The 20,733-nt window shown below is 59.0% G+C and overlaps 2 protein-coding genes across 2 annotated transcripts in view; both read left to right on the forward strand.

Moving 5' to 3' along the window:
• Positions 1-701: 701 nt before the first annotated feature.
• DECR2 (2,4-dienoyl-CoA reductase 2) lies at positions 702-7,240 on the forward strand. The gene is given in 11 exon segments (XM_039560176.1): positions 702-790; positions 793-814; positions 893-961; positions 1,359-1,371; positions 1,374-1,412; positions 2,654-2,789; positions 3,104-3,228; positions 3,737-3,830; positions 4,105-4,209; positions 5,167-5,355; positions 6,200-7,240. Coding segments are annotated over 11 exon segments (900 nt in total). The 5' UTR covers positions 702-717; the 3' UTR covers positions 6,235-7,240.
• Positions 7,241-9,294: 2,054 nt separating this feature from the next.
• Positions 9,295-20,733, forward strand: part of RAB11FIP3 (RAB11 family interacting protein 3) — a 75,254-nt gene continuing 63,815 nt past the window's right edge. The window contains 2 exon segments of the mRNA XM_039560153.1: positions 9,295-9,733; positions 9,736-9,917. Of these exon segments, the coding sequence (XP_039416087.1) occupies positions 9,388-9,733; positions 9,736-9,917 (528 nt within the window). The 5' untranslated portion in view covers positions 9,295-9,387.

Consider the following 20,733-nt stretch of genomic DNA (forward strand, 5'->3'; position numbering starts at 1 on the left):
TGGGAGAGCGCTGGGAGAGCGCTGGGAGCACTGGGATAGCACTGGGATCGCACTGGGAGGCACTGGGATAGCACTGGGAGGCACTGGGATTGCACTGGGATAGCACTGGGATTGCACTGGGATAGCACTGGGAGCACTGGGATAGCACTGGGATCGCACTGGGATCGCACTGGGAGCACTGGGATAGCACTGGGATAGCACTGGGATCGCACTGGGATAGCACTGGGTGCACTGGGATGGCACTGGGAGCACTGGGAGCACTGGGATAGCACTGGGATAGCACTGGGAGCACTGGGAGCACTGGGATAGCACTGGGAGCACTGGGATCGCACTGGGATAGCACTGGGATAGCACTGGGAGAGCACTGGGAGCACTGGGATAGCACTGGGATAGCACTGGGATAGCACTGGGTGCACTGGGATGGCACTGGGAGCACTGGGAGCACAGGGACAGCGCTGGGATAGCAGTGGGATAGCACTGGGGTAGCACTGGGAGAGCACTGGGATCGCACTGGGAGCACTGGGATCGCACTGGGATAGCACTGGGATAGCACTGGGATAGCACTGGGAGCACTGGGAGCCCCGGCCGCGCTCCGCTCGCCCCCCGCTGCAGCTCCCGCCGTGGCCGCTAGGTGTCGCCGTGTCCCGGGGCGCCCCCGTTGCCAAGCGACGGCGGCGGCGCCCGCGCATTGCGCAGTGCGCAGTGGCCGCCCCCGCCATGGCCGAGGCCGCCATGGCCGCGCGGGTGCCCCCGGACGAGGACGGGGACGAGTGTCTGCCCCAGTACCGGCACTGCTCAGCCCCGACCTGCTCGCGTGAGTCCCGCCGCTCCGGGGGGCCCGCCGGGGACGCCTCCCCGGGGCCCGGTTCTTACCGTGCCTCTGTCCCCGCAGGGGCCAGGTAGCCTTCATCACCGGCGGCGGCTCCGGCATCGGCTTCCGCATCGCCGAGATCTTCATGAGGTGCGGGAGCCCCTGCGGTGGGACGGCCTCCTCCTTCCCTCCCTCTTTGCCCTCTTCCCTTCTTCTCTTCCCCCCTCTTCCCTTCTTTTCCCGCGCTTTCCTCCTCTTCACCCCCTTCTCTTCTCTTTCCCACCTTCCCATCCCTCTCCCGACTGCGGCACCAGGCCCTGGAAGAGCCGGGATGCGAAGCCGAGGGCGGCAGAGCCCTCAGGGAGGCTCCGGGGGCCGCCGGTGTGGGAGCAGGGCCGGCCCTGCTCCATCCAGCCCGGGCAGGGCTCTGGCTCCGCGTCCTGCGGGCTTGGAGCAGCAGCGATTCCTGCAAGGAACACCCGAACTCCTGCTGATCCCGAGGTGCTGCTGAGGAGCCCGGCCCTTCTCACCTGCCCCTTCCCTGCAGGCACGGCTGCCGGGACCGTCCATTGCCAGCAGGAACCTGCAGCGAGTGTCGGAGGTGAGTCCGGGCTCCAGCGGGAGAGCTGCGAGCCCTGGGAATCCTTCTGCTCCCTCCAGTGGGAATCTCTCTCCTGTGGGAATAGTGCAATAGGAGGAATGGCTTCCCAGTGCGTCCCAGTCTCCCAGCTCTGGGCACTCTGGCGGTGCTGGTTTGGGGGGTGCACCTTCAGCATGTAGATGCTAAGACAGGTGGCTGTAAAAATTGGAACATTTCTCTGCCACCTCTCTTAGCATCTACACCAGCACAGCTCAGTTAACCTGGAACCTGCTTTCCACAATCATGATGGCTTTTTGTGGGTGAGAGAGACAGAAACGAGCTGTGGGGGAGATTTGTCAGCAGGGCAGAGCCTGAGGTTGGGCTTAAACCTCAGCTTGGAGTAGGACCAGACCCCAGGGGTTGTGTGGGTTGAGGTGGGTTGCCTCAGCTGTCCTGTGTTTTGGGGCAGAGGGGAGGGTGCAGGTGTGGTTGGCTGTCATTTCACACTCCCTCATGCTCACGTGCCAGAAGAAGCTGCAAAGCTCAGCAGGTTTTTAGTCCACAGGGGCCAGAGTCTTCTGAGGGCACAGAATCTGCAGTCCACGGTTCCAGCTGCTCGTGCACCCGTGTGTTGTTGGGGCTCGAAACCTCTCACAGAGTCCCAAACAGAAGTTGGAGCAGCTCTGGTTGTTGTGTGGAGCTGCTGCTGAGCTTGTGTGTCCCCTGTGCTTTATTTGCTGGGGAAAATCTTACTCTTAATGAGCCACAGGGGTGGCCTGTGACAAAGCCTGAGCTGCAGAGCTGGTCCATCTCACAGCCTGCCTGCTCTGTCTTTGCCCTTTTGCCCACTGACTTTTTGGATCTAAAGGGTAATTATGCCTGGGCTCATGCCAAAAATGCCGTGCTGGGGTTCAACCTTTGTACTTGCCCTGCAGAGATGTTGCCTGGGATGTGCTGTGCCCATGGTAGCCCACGCAGGTAACTGGGCTTAGCCAGCTATGGCCTCAGGGCCTGCCCAGCACCCAGTGTGGCTGGGATACAACATGCAAGAGCTTTCCCTGGCTACCCCAGGGCTAGCAGGGTGCTTCCAGGCTGGAGCTGGCCGTGTTCAGGCACATTCCTCCCCTGCCCACACTGTTTGCTGTGTGCTGACAGGGATATCACTCCTGCCTGACTCTGCTCACCTGATACAAGCCTGGCTCCAACTCCTGCTGAAGGAGAGAGTCCCAGGAAGAATCTCAAGTCTCTTTTTGTCCTTGCAGGCCTCGAAAAAGCTGATGGCAGCCACAGGGCAGCAGTGCCTGCCTCTGTCCATCGATGTCCGGCAGCCCCAGACCATCGCGGCAGCCGTGGACGAGGCGCTGAAGGAGTTCCAGAGGATTGACATCCTCATTAATGGTGAGGCTGGCGTGGGCAGGGGGAGGATTTGGGCTCACTGCTGGGAAGGGTGTTCTCCTGCACAGGCATCCCTGGGAGCACAGAGGAAGCAGAGCTCTGTGTGTGGTACATCCATCCCTGTTTGCCGGGGTGTGGATCATCCCTGCTGCCCTCGTGCTGGCTGTGCTGCTGGGCACCCAGAGCCACCAGTTTATCCCTTTGTCAGCGCTGTCCCCACGGGCTCTCCAGTGTGCAGATATTACCCCTCACCCTCCCTGTCACAGAAGGGCCCTGACATCTCTGCCAGCCCTGTCCTGACTGTCCCTGTGGTTCAGGTGCTGCGGGGAACTTCCTGTGCCCAGCCAGTGCCCTGTCCTTCAACGCCTTCAAAACAGTGATAGACATCGACACCATGGGCACCTTCAACACCTCCAAAGTCCTCTTTGAGAAGTATTTCCGGGTGAGTGGCACAGAACCAGGGGGCTCTGAGGAGAGCCTCTGGTAGGCAGGGGGTGGTGTCAAACCACACTGTGCTGCTGGGGCATCCAGGGCAGTGCAGAAGGCACAAGGGAGTGCAGCACTCAGGGCTTCCCTACATGGATCCACTCTGTTCCCTTCCAGGGATCCCAGCCCTGAACTAGGGATCCTCCTGTCCCTTGCCCTGGGGCTTTGGGCTGTTGTAGCAGCTTTCCATGCTCTGCCACCTGTAGAAGCTGTGATCTCCTGCTCCTTTTCCAGCTCTGCTGCTTTCCCTTGGCCTTTCCTTCTACCCTGCATGTCCCACCTCTCTGGCAGGGCCCCACTGGCTGCCCCACCTCTGAGATTGGGTGGGTAGAGCTGCCCCAGTGTTGGCCTGGCAGTGCCCATGGGTGACTGTCCCTCCTAGCCCAGCTCTCCTGTGCCTCACAGCCCTCTGTGACCCTTTGTGCTGCTCTCTGCCTAACTCCTCATGTCCTTTCCTTCCCCAGGACCATGGCGGGGTCATCGTCAACATCACGGCGACCCTGAGCTACCGAGGGCAGGCCCTGCAGGTGCACGCTGGGGCTGCCAAAGCTGCCATAGGTACCTCAACACACCCTGCTGGGGCTTGGAGCCATGTGGGGCCAGGAAAGAAGCCGGTTCTTCCCAAATACTGGGATGGGAAGATGCCTTGGGGAGGGGCGAGCGTGAATCGCTGTGGTTACTGCATGCTGGGATTTGGGATGAGCCTCTTCTCCCCTCCCAGGGCCCTTTGCTCTCAGCCAGACTCTTCTGTGGCTTTTTTTCCCCCCCTCAAAAGAAGTTGCTGGAATGGCTCTGCTCCCCGTTTCTCAGTGCTGTTGCAATCCCTCCCCAGATGCCATGACCCGTCACCTTGCTGTGGAGTGGGGACCCAACAACATCCGTGTGAACAGCCTGGCCCCCGGCCCCATCACAGGCACCGAGGGCTTCCGACGCCTGGGTGAGGCACCCTGGGCTCCCGGCCCTGCCATGGCAGTGCCCCGCTGGTATCCCCTGGGAGGGGACAGGAGGGGCCCCCCGTGCCACACAGCCCGTGGGGTGTTGCTGCCGGGCACGGCTGTGCTGTGGCTTGGCTGGCACAGCCCTTCCCGCATCCCTGGTACCTCCCAGGGCACTGGTTTGGCAGCTGTTTGGGCTCTCTGAAGCCATGATGGAGCATGCTCCCCCAAAACTCAGCCCTGCCTCAGGGGTTGGCTCTTGTAGTCCATCAGCAGAGTGCTGGTGCGGCCCCAGAGGATGGGAAAGACCTGGAGCCCTTAGAGTGGGTCCAGGGACCATGGAGATGCTCCGAGGGCTGGAGACCCTCTGCTCTGGAGCCAGGGAGAGCTCAGAGCCCCTTGCAGGGCCTAAAGGGGCTCCAGGAGAGCTGGAGAGGGACTGGGGACAAGGGATGGAGGGACGGGACACAGGGAATGGCTTCCCACTGCCAGAGAGCAGGGCTGGATGGGATATTGGGAAGGAATTGTTCCCTGGGAGGGTGGGCAGGCCCTGGCACAGGGTGCCCAGAGCAGCTGTGGCTGCCCCTGGATCCCTGGCAGTGTCCCAGGCCAGGCTGGACGGGGCTTGGAGCGACCTGGGACAGTGGAAGGTGTCCCTGTCCATGGCAGGGGGGAGAGAAGGAGAAATCCCTCCCAACCCCAAGCATTCCATGATTCCATGGTTCTGAAGCTCTCTGAGGTTCTGTCTTGAGCTCGCTGTGTCAGCACAAAATCCCTGCTGGGCTTGAGCTCTGCTCCTTGAAATCTTCTCCGGTTTGTATCCCAGGGCTGTGCCAGGATCTCATCCCAGTTCCCTGGAGCACTCAGCCAGCCCCATGGGCAGTGCTGCAGTGCCTGGCTGGCTGTGGTGCTGGACAGTCCTCCCGGAGTCCAAACTGACTCTTGCCTGTCCCTTTTAGGTGGGAAATCTGCCGAAAAATCCAACCTGTTCTCGGTGATCCCGCTGCAGCGCGCGGGGAACAAGACGGAGATCGCGCACAGCGCCCTGTACCTGGCCAGCCCCCTCTCGTCCTACGTCACCGGCACCACCCTGGTCGTGGATGGTGGCAGCTGGCTCACCTCCCCCAACAGCTTCTCTGCCTTGCTGGGTATTTCCTCCTCCTCTGCTAAACTCTAGGTGACTGCATTTCCCCCTCGTGGGATTGGAGCAGGGCTTCTCAGGGAAACCCAGCTTTTGCCTGGGGCACAGGGCACAGGTCCTGTGAGGAGCGGCTGAGGAAGCTGGGGAAGGGGCTGGAGCCCCAGGAGCGGCTGAGGGAGCTGGGAAGGGGGCTCAGCCTGGAGCAAAGGAGGCTCAGGGGGGACCCTGTGGCTCTGCCACAAGTCCCTGACAGGAGGGGGCAGCCGGGGGGGGTCAGGCTCTGCTCGCAGGGAACAGGGACAGGAGGAGAGGGAACGGCCTCAAGTCACACCAGGGGAGGTTTAGGTTGGATATTGGGGAAATTTCTTCATGGGAAGGGTGGTCAGGCACTGGCAGAACTACCCAGGGCAGTGCTGGGGTCACCATCCCTGGGGGGAATTAAAAGCTTTGCATGTGTGGCTACTGGGGACACGGGTCAGTGGTGGCCTTGGCAGTGCTGGGCTCGGGGCATGGCTGCGTAGCAGTGGGTACTGTGTCCTCATGGACAGTCCTAGGGATGCCTTGGGAAGAGCAGCAGAACTTGCTGGATTTTCCCTTTGAGCCTGGCTTGTGACACGGTGTCTCTTGGATGCCTGTCCAGACACCTCTGAGATTCCCCCAAAGCAGTATGATGCCCATTTTCTGTGCCCCAGCAGCAGGACTGAGCACAAAGACTCCTGAGAGCCTCTTCCTTGCCTGAATTCCTGCAGCCTGGCAGGGGAAGGGGTCTCCTTCCTTCCTCTCTTCCCTGCCTGTGTCCCACCTGGCAGGCCCCAGCAGGGCTCTGTCCCCACCTCCACCCTCTCTTGCAGATGTCTGGGCTGCAGGAGCAAACCAACCCCGCTGATGGACAGCATCGACTGACCGATGGACAGATGTGACCTGGGACATCACGGGTGGACATCTCCCAGAGCCACCACCCACAGCCACAGTCTCTCCTCGGCCACTGGTGGTGGTGGTGACACTGCCAGTCCCTGGGGGACAGAGCTCTGGGGGTGCTGGGTGGGGAGCGAGCCCATCCCATGCTGCGCCATTGCTGCCTTCTGAGCTGGTGTGGCTGCGGGTGCAGGGACAGTGTGCAGGGCTGGGAAGGTCACTGTCCCTTTGTGGCTCTCTCCAAGCCACTCTCCTGGCCTTTCCCAAGCCCCAAGCAGTGCCACTCATGGATATCCGTCCTCTTCCTCCCCTCTCCTCTATCTTAGCCGGAGAAGTGCCCAAGACCCCCAGCAGCAGCTCCTTTTTGGGAGGGGGAGCAGCTCAGCCCGCCCAAGGTTGGGGTCACCCAGTGCGGTGGGCCCAGCTCTGCCTCGGCAGCTCTTGGAGGGGAAACCCTGGCAGGGGGAAGTGGCCTTGTCCCCTAAGAGGCTCTGGGTGGGACAGTGGTCCCGGCAGGCTGCTGTGGATGCAGCTGGGATGCCCCTGTCTCAGGAGCAGAGGTGGTGTGAGGGCAGATGCCCCCAGGCCCAGCTCTGCACTACAGCACTGTAGGTGTCCAGTGGTCTGTCCACACCCACCTGTCTGTCCCACCAGTGTCACGCTGTCTCCTTCCAGACACTCAGCTGAGCGTAAATGAAGGGCTAGAACTGCAATCCAGTCCTTCCCTCCTGCTGGGCTGCAGGAGCCACAGTGGGGCTGCAGGGATGGCACTGCCAGAGCCAGCCCTGTCCCTGGTGCCAGCGCCCCAGGGGACACACGCTGCTCGTGTGCACGCTCCTGCTGCTGCGGGCAGTTTTTAGGCTCACCCTGACTTCCATGAGGCTTGTTCTCCCACTTAATTGTATTTCCTACTTGATTGTAGACTTGCCAGGTTTTGCTCCTTCCTCCAGGCCACAAATAAAGAACTTGCACCCTGAGCAGTGATGCTTCTCTCTGCTGCATGAGCACCAGTGCCCTGCCCGGCTGACTGGTCCTGGTGGGCCAAACTGGGCCCTGAGGGAGGGGAAAGAACCACTGTTCCCAGTGGCAGAGCTGTGTGTGGCCCCAGTCCTCAGCTCTGTGGTGCCCCAGTGCTGCAGGCCAGGGGCTCTTGGGGACCTACCACCTCCTCAGCCCCAGTGGCTCTGGGTGCCAGCAGCAGAGGTGATGGGGAGGTGCTGGGGGCTTTGGTGAGAGACTCAGCCCTTCAGAGGGATGGGGATGCAGTGCTTGGGCTGGGATCCTTTGCCCAGGCTCCTGGAATTTGGCTCCAGCTGCAGTATTCCTGAATAACAGGATGTATTTTCTCCTGGAGAAGGCACTTGTGTGATGTGTGTTGGTCCTCACTGCCCAGCTGGAGCCTTGTCTCTGACCTGCATCCCTGTTCTGGGAGGCTCCACGTATTTCACTGTCCTGTTTAACCATGACCAGGTGACCTGGGCACCATCAGGGCTGTCCTGGCTCTGTGGCCACCACAGCAAGAGGGAGCTTAGCTTGGCCATGTCCCTCCAGCACCAGGGGAAGGACAGAGCTCTGGGCTCAGCCTTGGCACGGCCTGGAGCTGCAGGAACCCATCGAGGGCTGCAGAGCTGCCACTCACAGCGTCAGGCTGGCACCTCCAGCCCTGCAGGCACCTTGTTCCCCTGCCAGCCCCATCCACGCAGGAAGCCTGGCTGCTGGAGCTGTCTGGCAACTGGGAATTGTATTCCAGGGGATTTTGCAGGGAATGGTTTAGGCAGGTGTCACCCAGGGAGAGCAGCTGGTGCAGCTGTGCTTCCCCCTGCGGCACTGACAGAGGAGCCCGTCCTGCCCTGCTCACCTTTAGGAATGGCTGTGATGAGGAAAAGGATTTGGAGTGGAAGTTTCCAGCCTTCCCAGCGCTGGACTGACTGGGCAGGGGTGGCAACCTCTCCAGGGCTGAGCGTGCTGGGGGACACATGGTGGCCCAGCCTGGCTGATCCTGAGATGTCACACACATCCATGGCCAGGGCAGGGTCACTGGGGCCAGGGATGCTCTTGCTCATCAAGTTTGCTGCTAATTATGCCCAGGGGCTGTAATTCCAGCTGCTCGGCCAGCTCATGGCTGTGTTAGCGGGGTCATCCCTGTGCTCCAGCAGAAACTGCCAGGGCACCAAGCCTGGGGGCTGTGAGCCTTAAACACGGGCACCAATTGATGCACGGACGTGGTCCCAGGTGTGCACAGTTCTCCCCTGGAGCAGTTCAGGGATCCCGGTGCACAGTGCTGTCCCACGGGGCTTGGGGGGCCCGGAGCACCGTTCATACCTGGGGCTGGTGGGCGGTCCTGTTGCACGGTTCCCCCCCAGAGGGGTTTGGGATTCTGGAGCATGGTTTGGGTTTGGGATCCCGGAGCATGGTTTGGGATCCCGGAGCATGGTTCGGGTTTGGGGTCCCGGGGCATGGTTTGGGTTTGGGGTCCCGGGGCATGGTTTGGGATCCTGGAGCATGGTTTGGGTTTGGGGTCCCGGGGCATGGTTTGGGATCCTGGAGCATGGTTTGGGTTTGGGGTCCCGGGGCATGGTTCTCATGGGGGAGTGCGGGGGTCCCCACTCACGGTGCCCCTCCGGTCCCACGTGCTCGCGCGCCGCCTGGCCCCGCCCCTCCCCTCCGGCCCCGCCCCCGCCGTGCGCGAGCCGGGGAGGGGGCGTGGCCTCAGCACGGGCTCGCGCCGCGGAGGGGCGGGGCGCACCGGCAGGCGAGTGACGTCACCGCCCCGGCTACTGCGGCGGCGGCCGGGCTGGATCTGCCGGTTCTCCGCGGGCGGCCCCGGAGCGGCGGCGCGGGCGGGCGGGCGGCGGGGTTGTGTCTCAGCGCCGCCGCCGCCTCCCCCAAGCCCCGGTCCCGGGCAGGACTCGCGGCCCCGGCGCTCGGATCCGCCGCTCCCCGGGCGGGGCGGGACCGGCGGGGCCGCCCCCGGTGTCGGCGGGCGGGGCCGGCGTTCCTCGCACAAAGCCGTGAGTGCCGCGGGGACCGCACCGGCACCGGCACCGCCCCGATGTGAGCGGGGCATGGCCGCGGGGCATGGCCCGGGGCGGGCGGCGGCGGGCGCGCAGCGCCGGCGGTGAAGATGGAGCCGCGTCCGCCTGGGACCGAGCCCCCGCTGCCCCGGGGGCCGGGACCGGGGCCCGAGCCGGAGCTGGAACCGGAGCCGCAGCTGGAACCGGAGCTGGAACCGGAGCCCGATCTGGACTTGGAAGCGGTACCGGAGCCGGAGCTGGACCTAGAACCGGAACCAGAGCTGGACCTAGAACCGGAGCCGGAGCTGGACCTAGAACCGGAGCTGGCCCTCGAACCGGAGCCAGAGCTGGACCTAGAACCGGAGCTGGACCTGGAACCGGAGCTGGAACAGGACGCGGACCTGGGCCCGGAGCTGGAGCTGGACCTCTGGGCACTTGAGCCCGCCGCTGCCGGCGCGGGCCGCCGCCCTGGTGCCCGGGGGAGGCCAGGGGCAGCCCGGGCCCGGGGGGCCCCGCCGAGCCCCCGCCGGATGAGGAGCCGCGCCTCCGCCCGGTCTTCGACGCCCTGGACCGCGACGGCGATGGCTTCGTGCGCGTGGAGGAGTTCGTGCAGTTCGCCACGGCCTACGGCGCCGAGCAGGTGAGCGCCGGGCCGGGCACACCGGCACCGCCGCCGCACCTGCCCACCGTGGCCCCGGCGCTCGCTCCGGGCCGGGGCACCGCGGCTGGTGGCATCCCTGGGTGTCCGGTGGCCCCGCTGCCCGAGGGTGATGGTGGCTCCTGTTGGGGCTCCGGCCCTTGGAGAGCCGTCAGTGTCCCCAAGGGCAGCGCTGGCATCGCCGTCGCCCCGGGTGAAGGGCACGCGCGGGCCCGAGCGGCTCCCCCGCCCCCTGCGCCCGGAGGAACCGGAGCTGCCGTGTCCAGGGCCCGATCCGCTGGGAACAGCAGAGCAGCGCCGCCGGGAGCCGGCAGCCCCGCTCTTTGTTCTCCGTCACTGACGCCTCGGGGTCCGGCTGGGCAGCGGGGACAGCCCGGGAGGTGGGGCTGCTCCTGCCCCCCTTGCTGGCACCTCACTGGCCGTGGATCACCTCCGTAACGGGGAGCATCCCTGCCCATGGCACGGGGTTGGAACGAGGTGATCCTTAAGGGCCTTTCCAACCCCAGCCGTTCCGTGGTTCCCTGCTACCATGCTTATCCCGGGTTTGACAACCTGAATGTGTATTTTTTCCCCCCTTTCCGTTGCTTTGTGCCCTGGCGAGCCGGTGTTCCCCGGCAGCAGATCAGAGGCGATGTAATTTGAAGCTGCCTGGGCTGACCCAAAATGGAGCAAGCTCCGGCAGCGCTCACCAGGGGATGGAGATGGATTTGTTGGTGTTTCATGCACTGGCCTGGGCTGGCATCGCTAGCAGGAAAAAAGGATTTTTTTTTTTTTTAAGGTGTGCAGGTATTGCTGTGAAGTTTCCCTTTGCCTGCCCAGATCTGCTCTCGTTCTCCCTCCGTGGCTGCTGCGCGGGTATTTAAGTGCCATGACAAAGCAAATCATGTGTGAAGGAGGCTTTTGGTGGAGGAGGGCTTTTCATCCCTGTCCTCCTGCTAGGAACACCTCTCAAAGATAAAACAAAGGCCTTTATTTTAGAAAAACAGCCGTGCAAAGTGGAGATAGGGAACTTCTTTGTGTTGCTGGTGAGGGCACTGTGTGTGCAGAGGGTGTCAAGGTGTGAGCACAGGTACCTGTGCCAGGAGAGAGGCTTTATTCATAAATCCTCTGTTCTGCACTGCCCTGCCGTGGGCTGGGCTCTCTGTGCCACCGCCGTGTCCCACTGCTGGCCCCAGCAGAGGAAGCAGGAGCAGACAGCCCACAGAGGCTCCCGAGCCCTGCACACGGGTGCCACTTCCCCGGGGGACTGTTTGCCTTCGTGTCCCTTGGCGTGGAGCAGCCCAAGGACGCGGGGAATGGGGACAGGCAGGTGGCTCTGGGCTGTGCAGCTTGGCCCGGCAGCGCCGGCGTGGGGATGGTGCCAGAGCTCCAGAGCGGCCTCGCTGAGCCTGGAAAACACTTTCAGAACATGGCCTGGGGAGTGGCTGTGGGCTGTTAAGGTCACCCCAAAGCTCAGCAGGGTGTTCCCAGAGGTTTTGGGCTGCTGGCCGGTGTCCGTCCATATGGATCCATCTGGGAAGGGGCTCTCTGCAGGCTCCGTGTTCCTTGCTGCTGAGCACAGCTAATGCTGCCTGTGCTGCCATAAATGATGCTTTTAAAACCCATTTCTCATCTGCAAGAGGCTGGTACAGGCAGCTCTTGGCATGCAGAACAGCTGGGTGCTGGTACAGTGAGTGCTGAGTACCTTGGGGAGGTTGGTGTGGCAATGCCTGAGCCAACAGGTCCTGGGCACTCCAGGGGACTGGCAAAGGAGGAGGAGTGATGCCTGTGGTGCAAGAGGACTTGGTGTGAGTCTGCAGCTGAGAAAAGACCAGGGCACACTGAGGGAGAAGGAGAAGGGGTTGGTGGTGGGGTCCATAAGCTCCCAGCAGATCACAGAATCACAGAATATCCTGGGCAGGAAGGGTCCCACCAGGATCATCCACTCCAGCCCCTGGCCCTGCACAGACACCTCAACAGCCCCACCCTGGGCATCCCTGGCAGAGCTGTCCAAACGCTCCTGGAGCTCTGGCAGCCTCGGGGCCGGGACCATTCCCTGGGGAGCCTCTGGGGGAAGAACCTTTCCCTGATATCCAACCTAAACTCCCCTGATGCGTGGAGTAATAAAGAGAGGAGCTCTGGGGAAGTTTCCTGACCTATTTTGCGTGAAGCAGCCAGAACTTGGGCCTAAAGTGGGTCTTTTGGAAAACGGAGATCCAGCTCAGGTGGAATTGAAAGGGGAGGAATATCCCCAGTGGGTAAAACAGTGTTAAGGTGACTACATGGGAGCCTCGAGGTGTAAATAAAGGTTGTGCCACAACCAGAACTGGGATACTGTGAGAGAGGGGCCGGGGTTTGATGGCTGGCTGGATAATCACAAAGGTATCGCAGCAATCAGCAGGCAGTTAACGAGGAACAAATTCCAGCCCTCTTGCTGGAGGTACCTGCTTCCCTTTTTCCTCCCCTCCTTCCTCCTGCCTGCTGCCCACAGGGCTGGGTTCATAGTGGTGGAACAAATGGCTAAGTTGAAGCACCACAAGCAGCTGATTCCCGAGGCTGGAGAGGGCTGAAGGGTTAAGGAGAGCCTCTGTGTGTGTGTGTGTGTGTATCCACACAGATGAGGAGCTGGAGAGCAGCAAGTGTTGTCTTTAGCGCTCACTCAAACACCAGAGGCATTCATGGGCTGCTGAGCTGAGCGCTGTCAGCTCGTTTGGCTGCAACAATTATTAGCTAAATGTCAAAGGGAAGGCACCAGCTGGCATTTATTCCATAAACACGATGGGATTGTGGATTTCTGGTCGGAAGAATTGGGTCTTTTACTCTCCGTGGGGATAAAAAAATGGGATTGGGATGGTGTTTTGCTTAAAGTTGGAAGGCTGACTGGGAGAGCTCCGGGGTTGTGGTGCTGGGATGGGGAAGAGGCAAAGATAAAGACAGTTTGTTTTGCTCTGCAGCGATAACAGTTGATAGGGATTGAGGCTCTGGCCAGGAGCTTCATCTTCAAAGGGGTGATGAGAGGATGGTGCTGGGGGTGACACCTGAGCCAGAGGTGGCCTTGAGCGGGGAAGGGACAGCCTTGGGATGGTCCTCCCACAGCCTGTCCCAGGAGGATGTTTGTCCAACGTGGATTGTTCTGCCACTTGAAAAGCTCACACAGACCCCTGATGTGTTCCATGGACTTGCAAACAGGATTTGGGACAGAAAAGTCTTGAGGACAACTTGATTTTTTCACCCCTGGACTGCTCACAAACCACCTGTGAGGCAGCTGCCAGCGGTGGTGTGTTTTTATTGTCTCCTTTCCCTCCCCTTTCTCCCTGCGTTTCTCTGGCATCTGATGCTCCCTGGAGCCACTGGCTGGGACGGAAGGATGGAGTAAGATTGGCTTAAACAGTGAGCAGGGAGGTGGGGACACACTTTTATGTCACCTAGCAAAGCAGGAGGGGTTGTGTCTTGCACTTCTGGGGGTTGCACAGAACCTAAGGCCGTTGTGCAAGCACTTTGGGTTTAAATTTAGCTTTGAAATTTAATGTTTTGTGTCTTGCCCGCTGTACCCTTGCACTGTGTCTGGCTGGCTGAGGTGACAGAGCCCAAGCCTTTTCTCTCTGGATTGATTTCCAGCAGGCTCAGAGGAGAATGGATTGTTTGTAAGGCTGAGGACAAGCATCCTGCTGGCACCTTGGGTTGTTTTTCCTTTTTTGTTTTGATCTAACAGACAATTGGAGAAGGAAAAGCCTCTTGCACCACATGATCTCGCTGCCTTGGCTCAATTAAGAGAAATCCCAGAGTTTGTCTAACCTACTTCCAAAGGCTCAAAGGGATCTTCAGCCCTTTTTTTCTTCCTCTTGATGATCAGTTTGAGCTTCATTTCAGTGTGATTTGTTTTGCTTTCTTTAACATTTCCATCCCTCAATACCTGCCCTGCCACCACATCAGCTCATCCTCAGCTGAGCTCTCCATATTCAGCTTTTACCTTTCCCTCAGGGGATGGTTTATGAAGGGTTTTATCAGGTTTGTTGTACTTTTCTCAGTCTCTTGGAATGGGGTGCCCAGCCTGAGCTGAGAGCTGCAGAACAAATCCCATTTTGGGGCTGGCAGGGATCACTCCAGACTGCAGCTGCAAAAATCCTGCAGTTGGTTTTTAGTTTTGAATAAAACAATGTGAAAATCTGGCAATTCGTTTCTGTAATGAAGTCTGGATAGTGTCAAACTGCAGCTTTTTAGTGGTTTCCCCCCCCATGGTGATGCCAGGCTGGCTTTTCCTGCTCCCCTCGGATGGATCCCTTGGGAATTGTGTTCCTGGATCCAGTGCTTCCTCCTTCCATCTCCCCTGGCGATGCTGACATTGCATCTGATTTTGGATGTCGTCCCTCTTCCCCTTGGTTTTCTCCCACTTCCCCCAGATTTTTGTGAAATCTGATAGTCCGAATCTCTGTCATGAGGAAACCTCAATTACTATTATTATTTTTCATTTTCTCATGGTTCTTAGCCAGTTTGAGCAGAGGAAATGCTGGTTTTATGAAGAGATTTCTAAATTTACCTATCAGGGTTTCACAGGCAAGTGAGGCTTAAATTGCCTCCAACTGTGTTGCTGCTGCTGCACCTTCCAGAGGCTTTAACTGCTGTTTAACTTCATAGAATATCCAGGTTTGGAAGGATCATCAGGTCCAGCTCCTGGAATTTTGTTTCTGCTGTGGAAGGGGGCTGGGATGGCAGTGGGGGATGCTCTGGGTCTGCAGTAGGTGCCTGTGGACACCCCTGTGGGCTTTGGAACAGCAACAAATCTGAAATATTCTGCTTGCTTTGACCAAGGGCCCAGTTTTTTCCCCCCAAAGAAAATCATGGCAGGGAATTTGTGGGTTTTGGAGGATTGGGTGGGAGCCCTTTCCTCGCCTCCTCCCTCTCCTCCTCCCTCTCCTCCCTCTTCAAAGGGCTTTTACCACCATCAATAAATAACAGGTCTGTGTGCTCCAGGAGCTCCAAGACAGGAGTTTTTCTTTCTCTCTCAGAGAGGAAAACGCTTCCAAGCCAACATATTTTGTGTAATTTTGGGTGAGGTGCTGGCTGGTTTGCAAATTCCATTTTCAGCTTGCTTGATTCACTTATAAATATCCCAAAAGCCTCTGAGGAAGAGACGATTCCCGTGCTCCCGGGTTTTTTTTGCTGCTCCTGCTCGGGTTTGGCATTAAGCTCCTGGGAGGCCTCCTGGGAATGGTGGGAAGGGCTGGGAGCAGATCAGAGCCCGGGCAGAGCTCTCTGGTGCTGTTTTTGTGGCTGGAATCAGATGGATGGATGGCTTATCCTGGCCTGTGAATGCTCAAAGGCTGGGTTTGTCTGTGTGGGCTGGGAGGAGGGTGCTGCTGGTAATTTTATCCCAGCTACCAGTTTATTAAATCAACCTTTTTATTCTGCCCTGCTCCCTCAGGTTGAGAGTGCAGTGAGTGAGGAGTGGGTTTTTGGGAGAGGGACTTTGGACAAGGCTCTGGAGGGACAGGCCACAGGGAATGGCTTCCCAGTGCCAGAGGGCAGGGCTGGATGGGATATTGGGAAGGAATTGTTCCCTGGGAGGGTGGGCAGGCCCTGGCACAGGGTGCCCAGAGCAGCTGTGGCTGCCCCTGGATCCCTGGCAGTGTCCAAGGCCAGGTTGGACAGAGCTTGGAGCCACCTGGGCTAGTGGAAGGTGTCCCTGCCCATGGCAGGGGTGGCGCTGGATTGGGTTTAAGGTCTCTTCCAACTCAAAGCAGTCTGGGATTCTATGATTTATTTTGATCAAGGTTAGTTGTGTTCCTCTGGAATTTGAGTTCATTTCTGCAAATAAAGAAACATTCTTTACCCAGAAGAAGGAAAAAGCATCACCTGTCCCACCTTTGCGGAGTTGGCACAGGCTGTGGGTAAGGGAACAAAGCCGGGGTGTCCGGGGAATGGGGTGTGGGTGCAGCACCAGTGAAGAGCCCAGTTTGTACTGGGTGGGCACTGCCCCGGGCTGGGACAGGAGCCCCAGTGGCAGAAAAGGGCCCATCTGACGGTTTTCAGTGTTGGGTGGAAAGAACCTTAAAGCCCATCCCATTCCACCCCTGCCATGGCAGGGACACCTTCCCCTATCCCAGGTTGCTCCAAGCCCCGTCCAACCTGGCCTTGGGCACTGCCAGGGATCCAGGGGCAGCCACAGCTGCTCTGGGCACCCTGTGCCAGGGCCTCCCCACCCTCACAGGGGAGAATTTCTCCATAAGATCCGGTGTAAATCTCTCCTCTTTCAGTTCACACCCATTCCCCCTTGTCCTGTCACTGTCTGCCTGTGTAAAACTTGTTCTCCCTCTCTTTTTATAAACCCCCTTTAAATACTGAAAGAAGAAAGGTGGATTCATGAGAGGCTTCCTCTCAGGAGCAGGGCTGTGATTGATTAAAATTGGATTGGGCTCATCATAATTAACTGATTGGAATATGACAGTGCACCACAGCACAGGGCTCATTTCGATGGCTCTTGCCCACGGTGCCCTCTCCCAAAGCATTCCCCAGCTGCTGATACTGTTATGTAACCCAGCCCAGACAGTAATTGATAATCATTACAATTGCCCACAGAATTCCTCTCCACTTTATTCCTGTTTGACTTCCGTTTTCTGCTCGTTGTCAGAGGAATGATCCGCTTGGAACCCAGGGGCTTTTTTTTTTTTTTAATTCCTGGGTTTGGAATTTTGCAAAACAAATGACTTCCCTTTAGCCTCAGCCTGCTTGGGCAGGGAGAGCTGCTTCTGCTGGGCCACCCTCAGCATCCCCTCTGCCATGGGACCAACATTTTTCCAGCTCTGGGAAGCTGCTGGCAGTGAACCGTGGCTTGCTTCTCCTTGTTCCTCATTCCTGGCTCCATCTTTTCCTAATTCCTGCATGGGTTCCTGGCCTGGCACCCCGGGCTGGTCCCTGCTGAGCCGTTCCCTCAGTGTGGTTGTGTAAATTCAGGCACCTGTGGAAAATGGAGGTACAGAGCTGCCAGACTGGTTCTGCTGGGCTGGGAATCAGGGGAGCTTTGAGGTTGGAAAGGACCTCTGGGATCATTGAGTCCAGCTGTTCCAACACTGCCAAGGCCACCACTAAAACATGTCCCCAAGTGCCACATCCACATGTTCTTTGAACACTTCAGGGATGGTGACCCCAGCACTGCCCTGGGTAGTTCTACCCATGCCTGACCACCCTTCCCATGAAGGAATTTCCCCAATATCCAACCTAAACCTCCCCTGGCCCAGCCTGAGGCCGTTCCCTCTCCTCCTGTCCCTGTTCCCTGGCAGCAGAGCCCGACCCCCCCAGCTGCCCCCTCCTGTCAGGGACTTGTGCAGAGCCACAAGGTCCCCCCTGAGCCTCCTTTGCTCCAGGCTGAGCCCCTTTCCCAGCTCCCTCAGCCTCTCCTGGGGCTCCAGACCCTTCCCAACTCTGCTCCCTTCTCTGGACACGCTCCAGCCCCTCAGGGTCTGTTTCGTCGTGAGGGGGCCCAGAGCTGAGCCCGGCACAGGAGGTGTCCCAGCAGTGCTGATTGCAGGCCTTGCTCCCATTGTGGCAGGGCCTGGCAACCCAGGGAGTGAATGTGGCCTTGGGGAGTTGTGCATTTTGTCCTTGCAGTGACTCTCCCACATGCCAAAGGCATTCCCAGCTCCTCTCAGAGCGCAGTCCCTGCTCTCGGTGTGCACTGAGCTGCCTGGAGCCGCTCTCCTGACGGGGTTTTTGGGACATCTGCAGTGCAGCTGTTGGCTGAAGCAGCCCGGTCTGCAGGACAGTTGTGCTTCCCTGATTGTCCCATGTCAGGCAGAGCCCCCAAAGCTCCTCTCAGCCTTCAGTTTCCACTTTAAAATCTTTCCATCTTTCAGTCCCCTTCCCACACGTGGGATGGTGCTGAGGGCTGGTGCTTTTGGTTCAGGCCTGAGGCCTCCCAGCAGAGACAGGATTGCAACCAACCACAGTGGGAGAAACGTCAGGGATTTCATCAGGCTGCTCTCAGAGTCACTGGTTGTTCATGTCTTGGTGTGTCTGTGCTTTGGATCATCCAATATTTGGGTTGGAAAGAACCTTAAAGCTCATCTAATGCCACCCCCTGCCATGGGCAGGACACCTTCCACTGTCCCAGGTTGCTCCAAGCCCCAATGTCCAGCCTGGCCTTGGACACTGCCAGGGATCCAGGGGCAGCCACAGCTGCTCTGGGCACCCTGTGCCAGGGCCTGCCCACCCTCCCAGGGAACAATTCCTTCCCCATATCCCATCCAGCCCTGCCCTCTGGCAGTGGGAAGCCATTCCCTGTGTGTCCTGTCCCTCCATGCCTTGTCCCCAGTCCCTCTGCAGCTCTCCTGGAGCCCCTTTAGGCCCTGCAAGGGGCTCTGAGGTGTCCCTGGAGCCTTCACTTGTCCAGGTGAGCACCCCCAGCTCTCCCAGCCTGGCTCCAGAGCAGAGGGGCTCCAGCCTTCAGAGCATCTCTGTGGCCTCCTCTGGAACGACTCCAGCTCCACGTCCTTATGTTGGAGGCCCTTGATGTGCTTGGCAGCAGGAAGGTACCTGCAGGCTGAAAGAGAGCTCTGTGTTAATGGGGGAGTCATGGTTCATATCAGTGGTACCTGACATGAACCTTGTTTTGGGATCCTAAAACTTCCAAGCCCAAGGAACAGCCCTGAAGATGCCGTGGAGCAATGGAAATGCCAGCCTGGGCTTTCTGCACGGCTGAGAGCTCTGCAGAAGTTGTCTCTTCTCCCCAAATTCTGGGTTGTGATGAGGCTTCCCCCTCCCTGGAGAGCTTTTGCTGGAGTTGGTGTGGGGCAGAGGAAGTCATTAATGGTCCTGTGGGTTGGGGATGGAGGGGACAGTACTGAGGAGAGCCATGGGGACAATTCCTCCTGAAGTGCCACTACTGCCGAGCTGGAGTGCTTGGTGTTGGCTCCATGGGGGAAAGCAGCTGGAAGAGCCCAAGTCCCTGTGTGTGGTGGTGGATCCTTCCCTGGCACACAGCTGTCCTGCTTTTGGGGCCGGACCAGGGTTTCCCCAATGCAAGTGAGGATGGGAGAGCCTCGGTGGGTCGGGGATGGGGCTCCACCACTGCTGGCATGAGGGCTCCTTGTGGCCATGGGGTTGGTGCAGGCACTTTATTCCTGATTTTGGTCAGGGTTTTCCCCCTCTCTAGGGAGGAAACTGCTCTTAAAGCAGGGAATCCTGGAGGCTGCTGTGGAGAGAGGTTCCAGGCTGCTGGGAGCTCGGCTCCTCCCTGCCCAGCTCCTTCCAGTGTGACAGCAAATCCCCTTTTCCTAGGAATGCCAGTGACTAAACTGCCTTTGCTCCCTGTTACCACCTTCTGTGATCCTATTGAGGCCGAAGCACTCAGGGACAGCAGTATTTGATGTGCTGGATTAAATGACGTGAATTCCTGAGTTCCTGTGTGTGTCCTGGTGTGTCCCAGCAGCGCATGGCCTGGGCTGGTGACAGCTCTGGGGATGTCCTGTGAAGCTGTCAGTGTCCCAAGGGTGCTTACAGCTTTGTTTGCAGGCTGTCCCTGTGTTTGGCAGCGTGGTGAGCAGCCTCGGAGCGCCCTGATTGATTTATTTTTGATAACACATTGTAGTTTTCCAGAAGAAAGAGCTCCTGTTCCCTCTGTGCAACGTCCCGTGGTGAAATGCCAGTGGTGTTACGTTGTGTTTGAGTCACTGCTGCTGCTGGAAGGGCTGTTCAGCCTGCACACTGCTCCTGCTTCTCCTCTCCCCTGAGGAGGAGGAGGAGGAGGAAAGCTGGAGGGAGAGGACCTGGTGCTGGGAGCTGCGTCATCTGGCAAGACCCGGCGGAGTCGACTGTGGAAAATCCATTTGCCAGAGTCCAGTAGGAAGCTGGGCTCCAGCAAAACATGCAGGAAGTCAAAGGAGCCCAAACCAACAGTGTTTAGAGAGAAGAAGCTGTTGGGGGCAGGAGGCGAGGGGTGAGGGCTGCTGTGGGCACCGGGCACGGAGCTGGGCTGGGATCCATCCACGTGGCTGCTCCGCAGCCCCACGTTCCCAACCAAATACAGCATGGAACGAGGGGCTGCTGGAGGGGCTCTGCTTGGAGAAGGTGTATCCGTGCTGAAAGTGAAAGTCTCCTAGTGGGAAAATAACACTCAGTCCCACCTTGGCTTTAGAAGCTGATCAGGCCATGGAGGCTTTCCTGCTGCCTCTGGCCAGGCAGGGATGAAGAGGCAGCTGTTGCCTCCCTTTTGCCTGGCCACGTTCCTTGTTTTTTTCCAGGGGAGTGGCTGTTCTTCACCCTGCTCACTGTGTGTGTGTGAGGAGTTTACAGCTGGGGGGGGTTAGAAATAAAATGTGGATATCCTTGTGGAACTTCTTCCCTGTGCTTGCTAAATTGATGCAGCAACCAGCTAATCCTCTCCTGGCTACTTGGAACTCTGGGACTACTGTCCTGGCAGGAGCACAGCAGGGGGAGGATGCAGAGAGCAGAGGGAAGGTTTGTGGGACCTTCCCTGAAATGTCCATGGGGAATTTTGGAAGCTTTGGTTTGGAATGAGAGAGTGCTGGAGGTGTTGGTTGGAAACAGGAGAGTGCTGGAGGTCTTGGTGTGGAATAGGAGCGTTCTGGAGACCTTGGTGTGCAACAGGGAATTCTCTCTTGGACTTGCAGCTTCACCTCCAGGCTGTGTGGAGCATCCAGCCCGTTCTGGCATTGCAGGATGGCTGAGGTGTGGTGGGTGAAGGAGGGATGCTGGTGGCACAGGCAGGACTGAAAGCCCAGAGCACAGAGGCAGGTCCCCTGTGCAGGGCAGGGACTTGGCTGCCAGCCTGGCAGACACCTGCAAAGCCATGGAGCAGATTCCA

Source organism: Corvus cornix, chromosome 14 (assembly GCF_000738735.6).
Source record: "Corvus cornix cornix isolate S_Up_H32 chromosome 14, ASM73873v5, whole genome shotgun sequence".
NCBI lineage: Eukaryota > Metazoa > Chordata > Aves > Passeriformes > Corvidae > Corvus > Corvus cornix.